General features: G+C 44.0%; 1 protein-coding gene across 1 annotated transcript in view; it reads left to right on the top strand.

Annotated features, from left to right (window-relative positions):
- Positions 1 to 5842: 5842 nt before the first annotated feature.
- The window catches only part of LOC116406860 (Fc receptor-like protein 3), a 46333-nt gene continuing 29648 nt past the window's right edge, over positions 5843 to 22527 (top strand). The window contains exons 1-4 of the mRNA XM_031891840.1: positions 5843 to 5873; positions 10023 to 10043; positions 10246 to 10506; positions 11223 to 11477. Of these exons, the coding sequence (XP_031747700.1) occupies positions 5843 to 5873; positions 10023 to 10043; positions 10246 to 10506; positions 11223 to 11477 (568 nt within the window). The remainder of the gene's footprint in view (positions 5874 to 10022; positions 10044 to 10245; positions 10507 to 11222; positions 11478 to 22527) is intronic.

Below are 22527 nucleotides of genomic sequence, written 5' to 3'. Positions count from 1 at the left end.
TAGCTCTCAGTACAAGTGAGGGAATACAGGGGTATGGGGGATAGCTCTCAGTACAAGTGAGGGAATACAGGGGTAGGGGAGATAGCTCTCAGTACAAGTGAGGGAATACAGGGGTAGGGGAGATAGCTCTCAGTACAAGTGAGGGAATACAGGGGTAGGGAGATAGCTCTCAGTACAAGTGAGGGAATACAGGGGTAGGGGGGATAGCTCTCAGTACAAGTGAGGGAATACAGGGGTAGGGGGATAGCTCTCAGTACAAGTGAGGGAATACAGGGGTAGGGGGGATAGCTCTCAGTACAAGTGAGGGAATACAGGGGTAGGGAGATAGCTCTCAGTACAAGTGAGGGAATACAGGGGTAGGGGAGATAGCTCTCAGTACAAGTGAGGGAATACAGGGGTAGGGGATATAGCTCTCAGTACAAGTGAGGGAATACAGGGTTATGGGAGATAGCTCTCAGTACAAGTGAGGGAATACAGGGGTAGGGGAGATAGCTCTCAGTACAAGTGAGGGAATACAGGGGTAGGGGATATAGCTCTCAGTACAAGTGAGGGAATACAGGGGTAGGGGGGATAGCTCTCAGTACAAGTGAGGGAATACAGGGGTAGGGGAGATAGCTCTCAGTACAAGTGAGGGAATACAGGGGTAGGGGGGATAGCTCTCAGTACAAGTGAGGGAATACAGGGGTAGGGGAGATAGCTCTCAGTACAAGTGAGGGAATACAGGGGTAGGGGAGATAGCTCTCAGTACAAGTGAGGGAATACAGGGGTAGGGGAGATAGCTCTCAGTACAAGTGAGGGAATACAGGGGTAGGGGGGATAGCTCTCAGTACAAGTGAGGGAATACAGGGGTAGGGGAGATAGCTCTCAGTACAAGTGAGGGAATACAGGGGTAGGGGAGATAGCTCTCAGTACAAGTGAGGGAATACAGGGGTAGGGGAGATAGCTCTCAGTACAAGTGAGGGAATACAGGGGTAGGGGGGATAGCTCTCAGTACAAGTGAGGGAATACAGGGGTAGGGGAGATAGCTCTCAGTACAAGTGAGGGAATACAGGGGTATGGGGGATAGCTCTCAGTACAAGTGAGGGAATACAGGGGTAGGGGAGATAGCTCTCAGTACTAGTGAGGGAATACAGGGGTAGGGGGGATAGCTCTCAGTACAAGTGAGGGAATACAGGGGTAGGGGAGATAGCTCTCAGTACTAGTGAGGGAATACAGGGGTAGGGGGGATAGCTCTCAGCACAAGTGAGGGAATACAGGGGTAGGGGAGATAGCTCTCAGTACAAGTGAGGGAATACAGGGGTAGGGGAGATAGCTCTCAGTACAAGTGAGGGAATACAGGGGTATAGGAGATAGCTCTCAGTACAATTGAGGGAATTCAGGGGTAGGGGAGATAGCTCTCAGTACAAGTGAGGGAATACAGGGGTAGGGGGGATAGCTCTCAGTACAAGTGAGGGAATACAAGGGTAGGGGAGATAGCTCTCAGTACAAGTGAGGGAATACAGGGGTATGGGAGATAGCTCTCAGTACAAGTGAGGGAATACAGGGGTATGGGAGATAGCTCTCAGTACAAGTGAGGGAATACAGGGGTAGGGGGGATAGCTCTCAGTACAAGTGAGGGAATACAGGGGTAGGGGGGATAGCTCTCAGTACAAGTGAGGGAATACAGGGGTAGGGGAGATAGCTCTCAGTACAAGTTGCCCCAGGGACTGGTCCAACTGCCATCTTGGTGTCAGGACTGGCCTCTGGTGAGGGACTAGGAGGTAGGAGCCTATGTGCAAGTAACCCCCAAAACTCCCTTTAAGGGCTGGACAGCCGAGTGAGGTAAAACAAGGATGTTTAATAAAACGGAACAGAACAAAAGAGTAAATATACAGGCCTGTGATGAATAGGCAAAATAGACAGAGTCCAGTAACAGGCAAATAGGTCCATAAGGCAAGCTGAGGTCAGTGGCAGGCAGCAGGCAAGCAAGGTCAAGGAAACAGGCCAAAGGTAAAACCAGGGAGATCCACAAAATACAGGGTACCAGGTGGGGACAGGAGAACAGAGACGGAAATCAGGCAGGAACCAGGAGTCAGGAAACACAGAAGTCAGAATCAGGATGGCAGGATCAGGCTCAGCTGGGGTGATGGTCAAGCAACTGGGTGTTGCCTGGAGACGGTTTATATAGGCTGGTGATTAGTAAAGCAGCAACACATGTGATGAACAATAAAGGTTGCGACTGAAGGAAAATGGGTAAAGATGCTAAAAGCACATAAGGACAACAGACCCCATGTAGCTCAAAGAGCCCCCTGTGGCTCAGTAAGCAAGTGCACCTACAGTCCTGCCCAAAGTCCAGGGTTCGATTCCCTGCAGTTTTTGACACTTGGGGGCTGATTTACTAACCCACGAATCCGACCCGAATTGGAAAAGTTCCGACTTGAAAACGAACATTTTGCGACTTTTTCGTATTTTTTGCGATTTTTTCGGCGTCTTTACGAATTTTTCGTTACCAATACGATTTATGCGTAAAAACGCGAGTTTTTCGTAGCCATTACGAAAGTTGCGTAAAATCGCCCGATTTTTCCGTAGCGTTAAAACTTACGCGAAAAGTTGCGCCTTTTTCGTAGCGTTAAAACTTAAAAGGTGCGAAGTTTCGCGTACGTTTTAACGCTACGAAAAAGGCGCAACTTTTTGCGCAAGTTTTAACGCTACGAAAAATCGCCAGATTTTACGCAACTTTCGTAATGGCTACGAAAAACTCGCGTTTTTACGCAAAAATCGTATTGGTAACGAAAAATTCGTAAAGACGCCGAAAAAAATCACAAAAAGTACGAAAAAAATCGCAAAATACCGATCATTACGAAAAAAACGCAATCGGACTCATTTCGACCCGTTCGTGGGTTAGTAAATGTGCCCCTTGGAGTCAGGAAGGAATTTAGAGAGGCTTCAGATGTGGTTTTTCCTCTGGATCAACTAGTAGTTAGGCAGGTTAGATATAGGCATTATGGTTGAACGTGATGGATGTAGGTCTTTTTTCAACCCAACTTACTATGTTACTATGTATATCCAGGAGAGGAAACAGACAAATGTCGCTTTTAGTAGCAGCTACAGTTATATAAAACTCTATAACCAGAGACAATGAGTAAGGCAGGAATATGGGAAGTTGCTTACAATGACATTTACTTTACTTAGCAACATTTCGTTTTACTGTTTACATCTCCTTTTAGTCATCTTATAAATATCCCGGCAGGGTAAACCCTAAGGGAGCATAACAGCGTCATTGAATAATCTGTTTTTTTTTTTTAAATGTTTGAATACAGTGAACTTGTGACTTGTGGGATAGAAATTAAGATCTTTTTATAGGCACAAAACCACAGGCTGACGCACCATTACCCTGTAATGCTTGTGATATAAGTGATCTTCTGAACCCATGTAACTCTATAAACTTGAAATCTATTGGGGAACTTGGTTGACACATGGGGCCTGATTCACTAAAGGGCGATAAAACGTGCGCTATTTTTATTGTGCGCGAAAATTTTTACTGCGTCTTAATTTTGGCGATTTTTCGCACGATTCACTATAAGCATACTCGCGCTTTTTTACGCGCGATATTGCATGCGTTATTTAACTCGCGAAAGGCTATTTCAATGCGGTATTTGCCGGTACATGCGCTAAATACGCGAATAATCGGCGCATATGAATGGTAGCATATAAATGGTAGCATATAAATAGTAGATGCTTATAAATAGTAGCCGCTAGTGATGAGCAAATGTGTTCTGGTTTCTTTAGTGAAAAATTAGCAAATCTTTCGAAAGATCCACGAAACGGCAAAAATGTTGTGCGGGCAAAAAAATTGCTGCTGTGACTATTATTTTTTGACGCTTGTATCAATTTTTGGATGTGCGGTGAATTTTTGCGTGGCAAATTTTTTCATTCGTTTTGCCATTGGCAGATTGTTTTGAGAAACGCATGAAAAAATCCGCCGCGAAAAAAATTCAACGCACGTCCAAAAATTTGCTGCGAATCCATGCCTGGCGAAGCATTTCATCCCTTGTAGCCAAATAGAAATAGTCGCGCAAATGAACGCACGCCATGTTAGCCATACACGCCAATACTTGCAGAAAATTACTGTATTAAAAATGACCATTTCGCTGCAAACTGGCGGCTGCGCCACTCTAGGGGAAACACAGACTTGAATAAATAACACTGTAAGTCCATATTTTATTGGCAAAAAATCATTTACTGTACTTTTGTATAATTTTTCGCCTGCCTGTAGTAGGTGTTAATTTTCGCATAGCCGAATGCGATATTTAGCGCGCAAAAGTTATAGTGAATCATGCGATCATATTCTTTTCAGCGCGGAAATTAACGCAAAACGGTAAAACTAGTGCGAGAAATACCGCATGCGAAAATGGCGATTTTTCGCACGCGATAATACTATGGTGAATCGCGCGCAAATTATTTTGCGTTTTTTAACGCGAAAAAGCGTGCGATCATTTTTATCGCCCTTTAGTGAATCAGGCCCATTGTCTAATATATAGAACGTCTTTTCTGAATCTGTCTTCTAATACTAGAACCCCTAGAGAGGGAGCCCGCCATTTGTAGAGATGGGGGTACAAATCTCAAGTCATAGCACCTTCACTCATTAGATTCAGACAAGGGGTAGAACCCTTCGGAGGTCTGTATATTGCCGTTACAGTGTGTCCTCCAGTATCTCACAAGATTAATTAGATATTCTTTGCCTTCTTGGTATTGCCCCCAGACCAATAATAGATGACCCTTGTAGCTTTCTGGCTAAACATATTGGAGGATTTAGCACCCTAATTTACAAAGGATCCAACCACCCCTTCAACACTATCAACAAGCTTAGGTTAAGGTGGCCATACAGTGTAATCATTCGAAAATGACTTGCATAAGCACACCGTTAAATAACGTTATTTCCTGGCTGTCCAGTGTGCTTTTGCAAGCCATTTTTCGAATGATTTGATTGGCTCCCTCAGGCTACGGGTTCTGGGCTTTGAACACCCGGACCACATACCAACAGCGGTGAGTTATATTTTACTGTGTGATTATTGATTGGAAGTTGGAGTTAGATGCACTCGGTGATGGGCCTGGGGTATAAACACCCGGGTCAATACAGCCGTTATGTGCACACATATTCTAGCTCAACATATATATATATTTATTACTTATTTTTCCCCTTTTCACTTTTGTTTTGTTTCCTTTTTATGTTTATCATACAGTGTAATCTGCTCGTTTGGTGAGGTTGCCAAATCAGTGTATCGTCTTCTGATACGTCCCCTAAAGTGGGGCTTTAGGGCCAGAGGATTGAATTAAAATGTCAGGGATATGGGCCATTGGACTGAGGACCACATCAACGAGCCAATGCAGTCCCCAACCAGACAGAAAGATCAAACCTGCCCAATCGAGATCAGGCCAGATATTGGTGGAGTAGGCCCATTGGTGGTGCCCATACACAGGCAGGTAAGATGCCTAAATGGTCTGTGTATGGCCACCTTTATTGTGTGCCCAGTATCATTTGGGACTATGGCTAGAGCAAGGTGGGATGGCCACATTTTCTATGGGACCCTGCAGTAGTTCATAGGCCAAACTCCTCTCCTTGTGCCCCAAACCTGGCTATTTTGTACCAATAATAAGATACGTAAGACTGCTGCTGTTCCAAACTGCAGGAAGGAAGCTAAGTGGAACCTAACATTTTCATGGCGTCTTAAAGACAAATTCTGCTGAATCCAAAATGGGAAGTTGCCCTCACAGAACTTCTGCGGTTTTTTTTTTTTTATATATAATTACAACGTAATGAACTTTTATATCTGATAATGTTCAGAGACGCTCACCAACCACCATGTCATCCCTGGCTTTGATATTCGCTATTTGTAAGTACAGTGATTTCATTTACTTTCTATTGATGTTAATCTGAGCTAGAAATCTTCACAGTCTAAAAGGTCTACTATGGTTGTACTGATGCCATAAAGGTAATGCAGACCCATTGATTTTAACGATGTTAATCATTAGCTTTTTTATGTAAATGTTTAGTACAACAAGTGGGAATAGGTTATTTGGTAAAAAGGTTTAATTCACCTATATTTATTACTTATTTATACTAATCAAGTTAATATGGTGGTTATATGAAGTTAGTGAGTGCTGATGGCTGATTACCGAGGATAAGAAGGATAATAGCCTCTGGGAAGGGACTGGGGCTGTGGGATAGCAGGTATAGTAGGGAGAGAGGGTGCCTATAGTAGCAGTGGGGGGATAATAGCCTCTGGGAAGGGACTGGGGCTGTGGGATAGCAGGTATAGTAGGGAGAGATGGTGCCTATAGTAGCAGTGGGGGGATAATAGCCTCTGGGAAGGGACTGGGGCTGTGGGATAGCAGGTATAGTAGGGAGAGATGGTGCCTATAGTAGCAGTGGGAGGATAATAGCCTCTGGGAAGGGACTGGGGCTGTGAGATAGCAGGTATAGTAGGGAGAGATGGTGCCTATAGTAGCAGTGGGGGGATAATAGCCTCTGGGAAGGGACTGGGCTGTGGGATAGCAGGTATAGTAGGGAGAGATGGTGCCTATAGTAGCAGTGGGGGGATAATAGCCTCTGGGAAGGGACTGGGGCTGTGGGATAGCAGGTATAGTAGGGAGAGATGGTGCCTATAGTAGCAGTGGGAGGATAATAGCCTCTGGGAAGGGACTGGGGCTGTGGGATAGCAGGTATAGTAGGGAGAGATGGTGCCTATAGTAGCAGTGGGGGGATAATAGCCTCTGGGAAGGGACTGGGGCTGTGGGATAGCAGGTATAGTAGGGAGAGATGGTGCCTATAGTAGCAGTGGGGGGATAATAGCCTCTGGGAAGGGACTGTGGCTGTGGGATAGCAGGTATAGTAGGGAGAGATGGTGCCTATAGTAGCAGTGGGGGATAATAGCCTCTGGAAGGGACTGTGGCTGTGGGATAGCAGGTATAGTAGGGAGAGATGGTGCCTATAGTAGCAGTGGGATAATAGCCTCTGGGAAGGGACTGGGGCTGTGGGATAGCAGGTATAGTAGGGAGAGATGGTGCCTATAGTAGCAGTGGGGGAATAATAGCCTCTGGGAAGGGACTGGGGCTGTGGGATAGCAGGTATAGTAGGGAGAGATGGTGCCTATAGTAGCAGTGGGGGGATAATAGCTTCTGGGAAGGGACTGGGGCTGTGGGATAGCAGGTATAGTAGGGAGAGATGGTGCCTATAGTAGCAGTGGGATAATAGCCTCTGGGAAGGGACTGGGGCTGTGGGATAGCAGGTATAGTAGGGAGAGATGGTGCCTATAGTAGCAGTGGGGGATAATAGCCTCTGGGAAGGGACTGGGGCTGTGGGATAGCAGGTATAGTAGGGAGAGATGGTGCCTATAGTAGCAGTGGGATAATAGCCTCTGGGAAGGGACTGGGGCTGTGGGATAGCAGGTATAGTAGGGAGAGATGGTGCCTATAGTAGCAGTGGGATAATAGCCTCTGGGAAGGGACTGTGGCTGTGGGATAGCAGGTATAGTAGGGAGAGATGGTGCCTATAGTAGCAGTGGGATAATAGCCTCTGGGAAGGGACTGGGGCTGTGGGATAGCAGATATAGTAGGGAGAGATGGTGCCTATAGTAGCAGTGGGGGAATAATAGCCTCTGGGAAGGGACTGGGGCTGTGGGATAGCAGGTATAGTAGGGAGAGATGGTGCCTATAGTAGCAGTGGGGGAATAATAGCCTCTGGGAAGGGACTGGGGCTGTGGGATAGCAGGTATAGTAGGGAGAGATGGTGCCTATAGTAGCAGGGGGGGGATAATAGCCTCTGGGAAGGGACTGGGGCTATGGGATAGAAGTATAGTAGGGAGAGATGGTGCCTATAGTAGCAGTGGGGGATAATAGCCTCTGGGAAGGGACTGGGGCTGTGGGATAGCAGGTATAGTAGGGAGAGATGGTGCCTATAGTAGCAGTGGGGGATAATAGCCCCTGGGAAGGGACTGGGGATAGCAGGTATAGTAGGGAGAGATGGTGCCTATAGTAGCAGTGGGGGGATAATAGCCCCTGGGAAGGGACTGGGGCTGTGGGATAGCAGGTATAGTAGGGAGAGATGGTGCCTATAGTAGCAGTGGATAATAGCCTCTGGGAAGGGACTGGGCTGTGGGATAGCAGGTATAGTAGGGAGAGATGGTGCTTATAGTAGCAGTGGGATAATAGCCTCTGGGAAGGGACTGGGGCTGTGGGATAGCAGGTATAGTAGGGAGAGATGGTGCCTATAGTAGCAGGGGGGGGATAAATAGCCTCTGGGAAGGGACTGGGGCTGTGGGATAGCAGGTATAGTAGGGAGAGATGGTGCCTATAGTAGCAGTGGGATAATAGCCTCTGGGAAGGGACTGGGGCTGTGGGATAGCAGGTATAGTAGGGAGAGATGGTGCTTATAGTAGCAGTGGGGGGATAATAGCCTCTGGGAAGGGACTGGGGCTGTGGGATAGCAGGTATAGTAGGGAGAGATGGTGCCTATAGTAGCAGTGGGGGCATAATAGCCTCTGGAAGGGACTGGGGCTGTGGGATAGCAGGTATAGTAGGGAGAGATGGTGCCTATAGTAGCAGTGGGGGGATAATAGCCTCTGGGAAGGGACTGGGGCTGTGGGATGGCAGGTATAGTAGGGAGAGATGGTGCCTATAGTAGCAGTGGGGGGATAATAGCCTCTGGGAAGGGACTGGGGCTGTGGGATAGCAGGTATAGTAGGGAGAGATGGTGTCTATAGTAGCAGTGGGGGGATAATAGCCTCTGGGAAGGGACTGGGGCTGCGGGATAGCAGGTATAGTAGGGAGAGATGGTGCCTATAGTAGCAGTGGGGGGATAATAGCCTCTGGGAAGGGACTGGGGCTGTGGGATAGAAGGTATAGTAGGGAGAGATGGTGCTTATAGTAGCAGTGGGATAATAGCCTCTGGGAAGGGACTGGGGCTGTGGGATAGCAGGTATAGTAGGGAGAGATGGTGCTTATAGTAGCAGTGGGATAATAGCCTCTGGGAAGGGACTGGGGCTGTGGGATAGCAGGTATAGTAGGGAGAGATGGTGCCTATAGTAGCAGTGGGGGGATAATAGCCTCTGGGAAGGGACTGGGGCTGTGGGGATAGCAGGTATAGTAGGGAGAGATGGTGCCTATAGTAGCAGTGGGGGGATAATAGCCTCTGGGAAGGGACTGGGGCTGTGGGATAGCAGGTATAGTAGGGAGAGATGGTGGCCTATAGTAGCAGTGGGGGATAATAGCCTCTGGGAAGGGACTGTGGCTGTGGGATAGCAGGTATAGTAGGGAGAGATGGTGCCTATAGTAGCAGTGGGGGGATAATAGCCTCTGGGAAGGGACTGGGGCTGTGGGATAGCAGGTATAGTAGGGAGAGATGGTGCCTATAGTAGCAGTGGGGGGATAATAGCCTCTGGGAAGGGACTGGGGCTGTGGGATAGCAGGTATAGTAGGGAGAGATGGTGCCTATAGTAACAGTGGGGGATAATAGCCTCTGGGAAGGGACTGGGGCTGTGGGATAGCAGGTATAGTAGGGAGAGATGGTGCCTATAGTAGCAGTGGGGGGATAATAGCCTCTGGGAAGGGACTGGGGCTGTGGGATAGCAGGTATAGTAGGGAGAGATGGTGCCTATAGTAGCAGTGGGGGGATAATAGCCTCTGGGAAGGGACTGGGGCTGTGGGATAGCAGGTATAGTAGGGAGAGATGGTGCCTATAGTAGCAGTGGGGGGATAATAGCCTCTGGGAAGGGACTGGGGCTGTGGGATAGCAGGTATAGTAGGGAGAGATGGTGCCTATAGTAGCAGTGGGGGGATAATAGCCTCTGGGAAGGGACTGGGGCTGTGGGATAGCAGGTATAGTAGGGAGAGATGGTGCCTATAGTACCAGTTGGGGGATAATAGCCTCAATAATAGCCTTGAAATACTGCCCTATGATAAAGTCATAAATGCAGAACAATATACAAATAATTCTGCTTCATGATAATTTCTGTTTTTCTCTCTTTTTCTGCTCTTGTTATCAGCGCTCAGCCTGGAATTCTCTGGTGAGTATACAGTAGATCCAAGTGCCTATATATAAAAGTAGGTGTACATTGGGGAGACCCACTATCCAGAAAGCTCCATTTATTGGCAGTCCATCTCCCATAGATGGCCATTTTAAAGAAATATTTTGGTACCTTGTATTGGGGAACACAGAAATCTGCATTGTTATTTTATTCTGAAAACTGTTTCCCGTGTGTCTCACAGGAGGCACCATCAGACCAGTGGTTTCTCTCTGGCCAAACTGGGTCCCAGTCTACTATGGAGACTCTGTGACTCTGATCTGTAATGTGCCTCTATTGGCCGAGGGGAACCAAAGGTTTACATGGTACCGGGACAATGATGAACTGAGGAAACATGAGCAGAACCTCACTATCCCATCAGCGCATCGGAGTGACCGTGGGAATTACCAGTGCCGGACAGATACCAGTGATAAAAGTGACGCCCTGAGACTGGAAGTGAATGATGGTAAGTTACCAGTTCAATACACTTGGGGGCTTATTTATAAAACTGCCGGGGTATAATGAGACTATTTTTCTTGGGTTGAGATAACAGTGGTTCTTGAACGCGAACAACAAGGTTTTATGACCTTGATCTAGACAGAAGTACTAGAATATTGATGTGGCCGGATATATACATCTCACAGACATTTACTCACAGATAAATCTTCTCACAATACTCTGCCCATCAGGGTCAATCAATGTACAAAGGATTAGTTCAGCAATGATGGGCCAACCTTTGAGTGGAGCCTAAGCTAACTCTCTTTGCCCCTAGGTCTGTTCATGTGGTCCCTACTCTGGGCAGTAGTGACCCCGGGATCCTAATTCTACTAAGTCTCCTTGTTGGAGCTTCAGACTGCCCTGCTAGCTAAGCTCTAAACTGTCTATCACACCTAGTGTGATCCATGACAAAGTATATTCTGACACTGACTAGGCCCAAACTTAGCCTGGGTGCCACTTCTCCCTCACCAGGCTGCTCTAGCTTATATAATTTAACACATTGCCACCTAGTGGTCAAACTAGGGAATTTCAAAAATCCATACTTAGGCCAGGAAAGGGGCTCACTTCCCTTCTAAACTAAGGACCCCCATAGCAGTCTTAATCACTAGGGGACTGCCCTGTGGGAAAAAGGTATTCATTTTACCAGTCCCCTACACTAACAACAGTATATATTTTTTGTTTCAGATTTGGTTATACTACAGGCTCCTCCTACTGTTCGGCTAGGGGATTCGTTGACCATTAGATGCCACGGTTCGAATCTTTATAAAGACGATGGCACTGTGTTTTACAAGGATGATATTTTAATCCAATCACCAGTCCATAAATCGGTTTTAAATGTGGGAGAGGCAGATAAGAACAAGACTGGCATTTACAAATGTTCTAAATTACATGGGCGTTCCTCTTTGGAATTCAGTAAAGAACAATTTATTTATGTTGAAGGTAAGCCATTATACAGTGCTTAGCACATTCTCTGAATATAAAGAGTCAGAAAGGCTTTATAGCCATAGACAGATGCAGGGTAATAAGTGTTTGAGCCAGCATTGTGGGAAAAATGGAGGAGTGACAGCCTAGTGGGTGGGTGTCCAAGGCAACCCAGCCAGCATTGGCCAATGGTAGGGGGTGAGGTTTGAAAAAGATGTGTGGGCAGTAGGGGGGACAAGGGCCAGGACTGGGACAAAGGGAAGGCAACAGAGAAGGCACCTCTTCTGCCCACCCCTAGTTCCAGCCCTAAGCAGTAGGCCCTGTACCAACAGGGATGGAGACACCCAGGGAGCTGAGTTTATCTCCAGCCTTTTAGTAAGAGTAGAGTAAGATGAATATATTTAGTAAGGGTCATTTGTGTGGTATTATTTTTCTTTATTTCATTATGTGTATTTCACAAGTATGACCAACAAGCATTGTGTTGTGTTGGCAGAAGGTCCAGCCAGATCGGTGCTTTCCCTCTCTCCAGTCTGGAGCACAATACTCACTGATGACTCTGTAGTTCTGACTTGTTCCTTGGCTCCGACTGTGCCAGAGAATGGGAGAATTGCCCAGAGGCGGAGGTATTCATGGTACAGAGATAGCAGTTGGATAGAGGGGGATCAGCAGAGCATTACTATTCGCTCTGCTGAACTGAGACACAGTGGGAATTACCAGTGCCAGGCCGGTGCCAGTGAGAGGAGTGACCCTGTTACACTGGATGTGAGACGTGGTGAGTTACTCAGTTTAACAATGGAAATATATTCATACTTTTTCTTATGCATTTACTCCCCATATTTCCCCTGTCTATTCCTTTATTGTTTATCCATCTAATTTCTGTCTATTAACCTTTCTTCTCCCATCACCTTGTGCCATTATCACTTATTTATGTCATTGGAAGAAAAAATCCTTCCTGGCTCCAAGATTGAACCAGTCCCTGGATCAACTTGTACCAAGAGCTATTTTCTCTAACCCTCTTGAAGCTTCTTTATCTGCCAGTACGACTGATACAGGGAGAGAATTCCACAACTCCACCGCTCTCACTGTAACAAACTCTCTTTGAATATTTCAATTACGTTAGATTAGAATCTTTTAATCTAAATAGATGCCCTCGTGCCTGGTAAATAAAGCATTAAAGAGGTTATTATGTGATCCCCTTATATATTTATACATAGTTATCATATCCCCCCTTAAGAGTTTCTTTCTCTATTTTTCATAGCCTTTAATGGTTAAGTTGTCCTCCTTTGACCCTCTCTAACTCAATAATGTCCTGTTTGAGCCCTGGAGACCAGAACTGCACGGCATATTCTAGATGGGGCTCTGCAAAGTGGAAGGATGTATATTTTTATATTTTAAATGCAAGACCTTATAGTTATCAACACTGAATCTAATATGCCAATTAGCCTCCCAGTCTACCAGTTTGTCCAGATATCCCTGCACAAATGCCACATCCCTGATGGAGTTGGAATTGGCCTGTATAGTTTTGTACATTATGCAAACAAAGATACATTATTAAAGATATCCTTCCCAAAGTCCTTAATGAACAAAGTGAACACAAGAAAGAGCCCTTTGGGACCTACTAAGAACCTTACTCTAAGTGGAGAATGTACCATTAACAACCCTCCTCTGTACCCGATCCTGTAGTCAGTTTCCTATCCATGCACAAACAACATTACAAAGCCCAACAGACCTTAGCTTAGAAAGCAGTCGTTTGTGGGGCACTGTACCAAACGCTTTGGCAAAATCCAAATAGATCTACTGCAGCTCCATTCTCCAACATCAAATTGGCCTGACATGACCTGTCCTTCATAAAGCCATGCTGATTCCTGCTCATAAAGCCATTCTACAAAATATAATTTTGAATCTGATCCCTTAAGAAACCTTCATATAAACTGCTAATGCAGATGTCAGACTTACAGGCCTATAATCACCAGGCTGAGATTGAAATGATTTTTTAAAAATCGACATTACATCAGCTTTTCTCCATAGTTACCATACCCAATGAAAGTGAGTCTGAAAAAAAATCAGAAAATTAGTCAACAATCTCCGTTGAACTGTAATAAATATGTAACTTTTATAACATTTTTTTATGGAAATGTATTTCAGCCAGGCTCATCCTGCAGGGACCTACCTCAGTTCATGAAGGGGAATTTCTTACTCTCAGATGTCACAGTCGGTTTGGAGGTTCTAGAAAAGAGATAACACTTTACAAGGACAATAAGATCCTTCTAACCTCATTCAAGGACGAGAGTATAGAACTTGGGAGGGTGGATATAAATGCATCGGGAATATACAAATGTGCCGATGGAATAAACTCTGATGAAAGGTTCATGTCTGTCACAGGTAAAAGATCAGTATAAACTGCTGCAAATGCCATGGAGATTTGGATAAGTGCACCAAGGAACATCAGCTTGTTTTGTGATTCTTCAAAAAAATGTGGGCTCATTTTCTTATATTTACATAGCCAGACTTTTAAAGAGAGCCAAGAGCTAGGGGTAAAATGTGTGTAGGCAGATAAACAATGTCCTTGTGTTGATAGGGAACAGGATGTATGAGCCCAAGCTGCATATTTTGCCAGTGGAGCAGTAAGGTTCTAGAAATGGTCTAAACTGTAATCCATCTCTGGTTGGAAGAATCATAAATTCTATTAAAGCTCTACCTTGAGCTAATACCGAGGGGGCTCCCCAGTTTAGTAATGCCACTGCTACTGTGGCTCCTTATTTGTGGTGAAGTATAATTATAAAAAGGTGGCACACGTACTGTAGCTGTAAGCTTACTGAGATTTTGATGGATTGGAACAGGGTAGATCAGGGTCCCCAACCTTACTTGTGAGCCACAGTCAAATGTAAAAAGACTTGGAGAGCAACACAAGCACCATAAACGTTCATGGAGGTGCCAAATAAGGGCTGTGATTGGCTATTAGGTACCTCTATGCACCCTATCAGCTTACAGGAGGCTTTATTTCGTAGTAACTCTTGTTTTTATTCAACCAAAACTTGCCCCCAAGTCAGGGATTCAAAAATAACTCCCTGGTTTGGGGGCACTGAGAGCAACATCCAAGGGGTTGGTGAGCAACGTGTTGCCCCATAGCCACTGGTTGGGGATCACTGGGGTAAGAAGGGTGGTGACTCTGAGCTGGACTTCCCTAAGTAGGACTACCAAATAAGGTAAAATCTGCAGTGTAGTAGTGTTGCCCAGTCTTCAAAGTGTCATCCTAATTTTTTTCTCCATACTTAAAAAATAAAAGTGGACCCATACTTATTAATTAAAGGGGATCACATGACCATAACATGTGACAAAGAGCCAATGTGCAGGGATTGAGTTTATCAAACCAATATGGAGTCCCCTCACCTCAGATGGAGTATTGCAGAAATTATATGTTTGTATTTTCTCACAGGAACCAGAAGCATTGCTTCTAGCAATATCACCCCAGGTAACAATTGGGAGTAGTGGGGGCTAGTGATGAGCCAATTTGTCCCGTTTTGTTGCACCAAAAATTTCACGAATTGACAGAAAAATTTGTGAAAAGCGTTTGGTGTGCGACTTTCTTGTCACCCGTGTCTTTTTATTTTACGTGACCGCGCCTATTTTGACACGACTGTGCCCAATTTTACACGCCTGCGCCTTTTTTGCACGCAACGAATTTTCCTGCAACAAATTTTCATGGACGTTTCGCAAAACGGTTAGCCAATGACGAAATGCGGAAATTTGTTGCGAAACAATACCATTCACTCATCACTAGAGGGGGCTGCTTCAAAGCTTTATTCTTTTCTTTCCATTAGTTTTACTAGAAATGTTTGTTTGTGTATTACAGGAACCAGGAACACTGCACCTACCAATAAAACTACAGGTACCTACTGGGGTGGATGGGGGTACAAGGCTTTTGTTTTCTTACTGTTACAAGAAATGTCACTTATAATTGACATTTTTTTGTTTGTTTGTTACAGGAATGGGAAACTCTACAGTTAATATTACACCCACAGGTATTACTCCTTATATCCACTGCAAGTAAATGGCCGACAAAGAGCCTTGAATATATTTGTGCCATGTGTTGGACTACAGGCCTCATTTACTATTGTTGGGCTTGTGATCAAACTCCATAAATAAACCACTTGGGTTATGGGTTTTACGCCTAGTTGGTGCTCATACTTACAGTTGCTCACCAGGCATTATGTACAGGGATCCAGCCATGAGTGTTGGATTGGAGTGCTGAGGACCCAGAAGATAAGGTGTCCACCTAGCTAGTTTTGAGCTGGACAGCCCAGTTTTGACTTGAGCTGTCAGGTTAAAAACTGTTTGGGTTTCAGAATTCTGAAAGAAAAACATTGCCAGTGACTCCCTTATCTGCCCGTCCCCTGACAAAGAGTCAGCTGGAGTAGATCTTAGTGGCACTTATACTGTCTGGGATGCACCAAATACATCTACAGCTGATCCATCTACTGTCTATTTGGCCTTGCTTTGGGATCATAGTCTGAGGGTGGGCCTTAATAGTCCACGTGGTGGACACCAGTCTTTGGTCATTTATGACAACAGCTGTAGTCTTTAAATCTTATAGAACATGCAAAAGTTGAGAAGAACAATATCTACTATATGTATGTAAGTACTGGCCAAATTGACTGTTCCTTTTTGTCATAGCAACAGAGCACCCATTCCCCCTCGTAAGGCTGATTGTGAGCTTGCTGGTCATTTGTTTTATTACTGCTGCCCTGGTATTCAGTTACAGAGAAAGAATATGCTTGTTACTCTGTGGCCAAAAGCTTCACCACAATAGAACAGGTGGGTATCGTTTGTATGTTATGTTCATTATCTAGTAGAATTAAGTCTAAAACAACTGGACTTTTCTGAGTTTTTCTTGAAAACGTTTTAACACTTATCCGAGTGGCTTCTTCAGTTCAAATCATGTTATGTTCATCTTACCCTCACTCTTTGGCAAGCTAAATATATGTTTGTCCAGCAATACAAGGTTATGCCCCTAGGCTTGGTTAAATATATTCTATGAACCCAATTTTGGGTATTATACAATTGCATAAAATCATTTTAGCAAAACTATCGCTAGTAACAGTTCTCAATGTCAGGCAGCTGCTTGTAAAGCATAACAAACTGCTGAAATATATACTGTATAAAAAGCTACTTAGATATAGGAAAAGTAGACATAGCACAGCCATATTGATATATCAAACTTTGGAATGAAGTGCTAACTTGTGACAGTTTCAGTTAGCTGATTAGCTGTCACTTTTTAAAGTTAACATGGAGCTCTCTCTATTCTTTATTATGGTCATACGATATGATGATGATCCCATCACAACAAAAGGGCATCTTGAGCCAACAAAGTGAGAAAACCACTATGCTACTTGTTTGTGGTTTAATATGAGCTTCTTTACTTACTAGTTTTATAAAGGTGCAAGAAGATCAACCTGATTTTCAGCATAAAATAATTTTTTCCAGATTTTTGTAGATAGACAGTGGTTTTCTATGGGAATATGCAAACTGTTCTTCATTTTTTAATTTTGTTTTCTGGTTTCTAAATCATTTACTTTTATTGTTTCATTAGGGACCTCCGAAAAACCAGAAACTATTTTGCAGACCAGAAAGAGGCAGAATAGAGAGACTAATAATTCAAAGACCATTCAGCATAGAGAACCATTCAAAAAGTTGCTTAGAAATGGTCCATTTATTACATACTATGGGGCAGATTTATTAAGACACGAACGCTCGGAGCGTTCATTCGAACGATCCGAGCGTATTTTCGATGATTTTTTTGACGCTTGCCGACTTTTCCGGATTCCCACGCAACTTTTTCGGGCGCTTGCGCGAAAAAATCGGAAAGGTTTTCCCACTGTTTATAATCATTCGGTACAAAAATTTCGTGACTTTCGGATCGCCAATACGATATTATCGTGACTAATACGATTTTTTTCGGAAGCATTTTCGTGATATTTGCGATCTTCAGAAATTATCGTATCCAATCCGAATTTTTCCCATTCGGGATTCGAACTCGTGTTTTAATGAATCGGCCCCTAAAAGTTTATTTTAGTTGGAAATACTGTAAATAGGGATTAGGGATGCACCGAATCCTGGATTCGGTTTCGTACGAAGCTATGGTCCCAGCCGAACGTTAGTCGAATCCTAATTAGCATAAATTAGCATATCCTAATTAGCATTTGGAAGGGTTAAATGGTAGGGGGGGAAACATTTCACCACGCACTTTGCGCAAGACAATTTTTAATCCTTCTTAATCCTAATTGACATATGCTAATTAGGATTCAGTTCGGGATTCAGCAGAATCCATCAGGGTGGGTTCGGGGGTTCGGCCAAACCCAAAAAACTGGGTTCGGTGCATCCCTTTCTGATTCAGTGGAACCCCGAATCCTTCCTAAAATATTCGGTCGAATACTCAACCGAATCAGAATTTTTCATTTGCATATGCAAATTAGGTCACCAAAGGGTAACCTTCCCTGCAGCCCACAGCGAAAAATGTTCAACTTTCATGTTTACTTGACAAAAAGTCACGTGATTCAGATTTGGTTTGGCCAGGAGCATGGCTTCGGCTGAATCTGAATCCTGCCAAAAAAGGCAACATTTTGGCCACATCCTGAACCGAATCCTGGTTTCGGTGCATCACTAACTGTAAGGTTATTTTGGTTCCAGATGGAACCAGATGGTTCTATCTGTACTTCTGTATATTGAAATTAGTATATGCTGTAGTGCCATTATACTGTAATATGCACCCTAAACACAGAGTTTAGCTAGCTCATACTGATCTGTAGAGCCCACAGATTCTACATTTATTCTTTTATTTTTCAGTCTCTCGGTCTTCCAAGATCAGAAATGTAAGTATCCTAAATAACTTGTTTGAAAAACAACCATTTCCAAGAAGCTATTAAAACAATAGAATTAATCTGGAGAACCCATAAATAGGAAAGGATGGAGCTTAATGAAATTAGATTGCTATTTTGGGGGTGTAGTGGGGAGTTATCAAGCTTGGTCCTGGTTGGGTGGAATATTGGAAGCTGACCACAAGATCTTATGGGTATTTTTTATGACTTAAGGTGGCCATACACACTAAGGTCTGCTCACTTGGCAAGGTCGCCAAGTGAGCGGATCTTCTCAAGATATCCCCACCTACAGGTGGCCGATATTGGGCTAATTCAGGCTAATTCGGTCCCTGGGGCCAACCAATTGAATTAGAACAATGGGTATAGGCACAGTCAACAAGCCGATGCAATCCCCGATCCGACTTTATTTTTAAACCTGCCCATTTGATATCTGGCTGATTTTAGGCCCAGTTGTTATTGTCCCTTCATGGGCCGATAAGCTGCCAAATCGGTCTTAGGGACCGATATCGGCAGCTAGAATCATCCCAGGTATGGCCACCTTCACATAGGATACTGAGATGTTTAGATGAAGATGAGAGAAGGTACATGGCCATCAAGTTCAACCTCATTCTGAATGGCTTGTATCTATTGTTCTATTTCTTTATACAGACATTTAAAATATGTTGTGACTTTATAAATAAATCCGTAGTTCCCTCTTCTTCAACTGTGGGGAGATACTAGTAATTCATTTCAAGCCAAACTGCTACAAATAGCTATGGTCATAAGAGAGACAATGTAATATTTCCTTTTTAATGAGTGGCCACAAATCAATCAATGATGTATTGGGTCTCTGGAGGATGTACAGTAGCTAATTGTGTGTTTGTGTGTTTCATTTTATCCAGGATGAATTTGATTTGTACTACAATCAGGATCACTAAGAGAATGCAAAGGCCAGTCGTCAGCCAAGATCCATCAATTTTTGAAGTTATCTTTGAGATGATGCGTGCCTGACACATGATCTGTAATACTAACTAATACACCAGTGAAGCGAACAATAACTAAAATATGATTAAAATAAAATAGAGGTCTTAAAATTAATAAAGAAAACACTTTGTTAGTAGGAGGGATCCGCTTCTCTGGACTACATAAGTGGGGAATCTGTTTAACAGTGTCACCAACCTTTCAGCCAATCAGTAATTATAGAAGGGCCAGCCCTAACCTGCTCTTGAAGGACCTTTATCTGCCTGAACCTGAAGACTTCTATTTCATGCCTCTCTAATATCCCACCACTTACTCTACCTCTGTCCCATCAATGCTCCACATATATGCCACCCCAACCCAAAAACACTGGTCCCCTAGTGATTATGGGCCCCAAGAGACCCCTTGGATAGACCTTAATGGGATTCACCACTGCTCCCTGGGCTGAATGTTTTAACTTGAGGAGATGACAGAGACACTTGCCTAGCATGGGACCATTTTGGAAAAAGTAGGGGGAGCAATTCCAGAAAATATGTTCATTGCAGGTTATTGTCCAAATACATATTAATAACACTGCCACACACTGTCATAAAACTTGTAACATGGACACAATGACCTAAAATGTCCCAAATGTGTTCAATCTCTGCTTACTACATCATGGACATGCCCCCAAACCCTAAATATCATTGTCCCACCCCCTGATATCATTTAACACCCCACCCCAAGATGTCAATGCCCAGTTTCCCTGCATTAGAAAGGTGGCAACCCTATGTGAAATATGTATAACTTCTGTAAATTGATGCAAATATGTTGGCCCTGTTGCCTTAAGTGCCAAAATGGTGCTTGTCCTGGATCTGGTCGCAGACATTTCTGGAATGTTTTTGGCCAAGCCCTCTGCACTCCCTGGGGCCAGGCTCCACTTGTTCCAGTTTCTAAATTACTTTGAGAAAACAAGTGAAAGTTGGCAGCTCTGTAGATGGCTTCCTTGCCTCAGGTGGCACTTAATCAGGGACGATATAAAAAGACCCTACTGAATGAATCAAGCAGAAAGTTTGCTCTTTTAGAGTAGGAGAGAGCACTATCTATGCTATTAATCTGGTCCTCCCTGCCCTTGTCCTCAAATGGAAGAGTTAAGTGTGGAAAGAGTGGTGGGGACTAGTGATGAGTGAATTTTTCGCCAGGCATGAATTTGCAGCGAATTTCCACATTTCACCATTGGCGAATTGTTTCGCGAGGGTTCAGTGAAAATTTGGAGCGCATCAAGTTTGCAGCAGTCACATCAAAATTGGGCGCAGTAGCATCAAAAAAGGGCATGGTCACGTAAAAAGAAAAAACTTGTGCAACCAAAAAAGACGGGGACAGCAAAAAAGACGCAGGCGACAAAAATGCGTTTCATGAATTTTTCTCCATTTCGTGAATTTTCTTGCTGTTTCGCAAACTTTATGGCAAAGGGAAATGGGACAGATTCACTCATCACTGATGGGGACATCAACGTCAAGTAAAAAAAAGGCCCAGGGTAGGTTCCTTCTACTATATACTCACTAGGTGGCACTAAAACATGATACAGCAGGATAATCAGGTATAATATATATATATATATAGAGAGAGAGAGAGAGGGGGTAAATATGGAAAGATCCTACAAATAATAACAGTTCCTGCTAGGTCAGATAGAAAACAATTATCTACCAACATCAGACCAACTGTTAGGGGCCAATTCATTGAAACACGAGTTCGAATGGGATAAATTTGGATTAGATACGATAATTTCTGAAGATCGCAAATATCACGAAAATGCTTAAGAAAAAATCGTATTAGTCACAATAATATCTTATTGGTGATCCGAAAGCCATGAAATTTTCGTACCGAACGATTGTAAACAGCAGGAAAACCTTTCAGATTTTTTCGCGCAAGAGGACGAAAAAGTCGACCAAGCGTAAGAGAAAGTCCCGCGGGCGTCAAAAAAGTCGTGCAAGTGTCAAAAAATTCAGCGAAAATATACTCTTAGGGGCACATTTACTAAGACACGAATCTGAACCGAATTGGAAAAATTCCGACTTGAAAACGAACATTTTGCGACTTTTTCGTATTTTTTGCGATTTTTTCGGCGTCTTTACGACTTTTCGGAAATTGTCGCGACTTTTTCGTTACCAATACGATTTGCGCGAAAAAGCGCAAGTTTTTCGTAGCCATTCCGAAAGTTGCACAAAATCGCAGTGTTAAAACTTGCGCGAAAAGTTGCGCCTTTTTCGTAGCATTAAAACTTAAAAGGTGCAACGTTTCGCGCAAGTTTTAACGCTACGAAAAAAGCGCAACTTTTTGCGCAAGTTTTAACGCTACGAAAAATCGCCAGATTTTGCACAACTTTCGGAATGGCTACGAAAAACTTGCGTTTTTTCGCACAAATCGTATTAGTAACGAAAAAGTCGCGGCATTTTTCCGAAAAAATCGCAAAATACCGATCATTACGAAAAAAACGCAATCGGACGCTTTCGGCCCGTTCGTGGCTTAGTAAATGTGCCCCCTAGCGTTCAAATGAATGCTCCAAGCATTTGTGTCTTAATAAATCTGTCCCTTAGGGGGAGATTTACTAATCCACGAACGGTCCGAAGGCGCCCGAATGCATTTTTTCGTAATGATTGGTATTTTTGCGACTTTTTCGTCGCCGTTGCGACGTTTTCGTATGTCCTGTGATTTTTTCGTCGCCGTCGCGACTTTTTCGTATATTTTCCGTGACTTTTTCGTCGCTGTTGCGAAAGAAACAGATTGTTTTGCCCCTTAGTGTAGAGCGTTTTTTTTTTTTAGTTGAAAATAAAAAATAGATCAGACCACAAGGGCAATTGTGTTCATGCAGATTCACCCTTTGCACTTCCATAGAGTTACGCTTGCAGCTAGTGATGGGCGAAATGTTTCGACATGCATGGATTCGCGGGGAATTTCCGCGTTTCACCATTGGCGGATTTTTTGCGAAACGGATGGAACAATTAGCCACACGTCCAAAAATTGTCGCAGGCATCAAAAAAGAATAGTCGCGGACGTCAAAAGAATAGCCGCACGACAAAAGGATAGCCGTGCGACAAAATAATAGCCGCGGGTGACAAAAGAATAGCTGCGGGCGACAAAAGAATAGCTGCAGGTGACGAAAGAATAGCCGTGCAACAAAATAATAGCCGTGGGCGACAAAATAAAAGCCGTGCGCCAAAATAATAGCCATGGGCGACGAAAGAATAGCCGTGCGA

This window comes from Xenopus tropicalis, chromosome 8 (genome assembly GCF_000004195.4).
Source record: "Xenopus tropicalis strain Nigerian chromosome 8, UCB_Xtro_10.0, whole genome shotgun sequence".
NCBI lineage: Eukaryota > Metazoa > Chordata > Amphibia > Anura > Pipidae > Xenopus > Xenopus tropicalis.
Note: the sequence above shows the minus strand (reverse complement) of the source record. Positions and strands in the feature narration are given on the sequence as shown.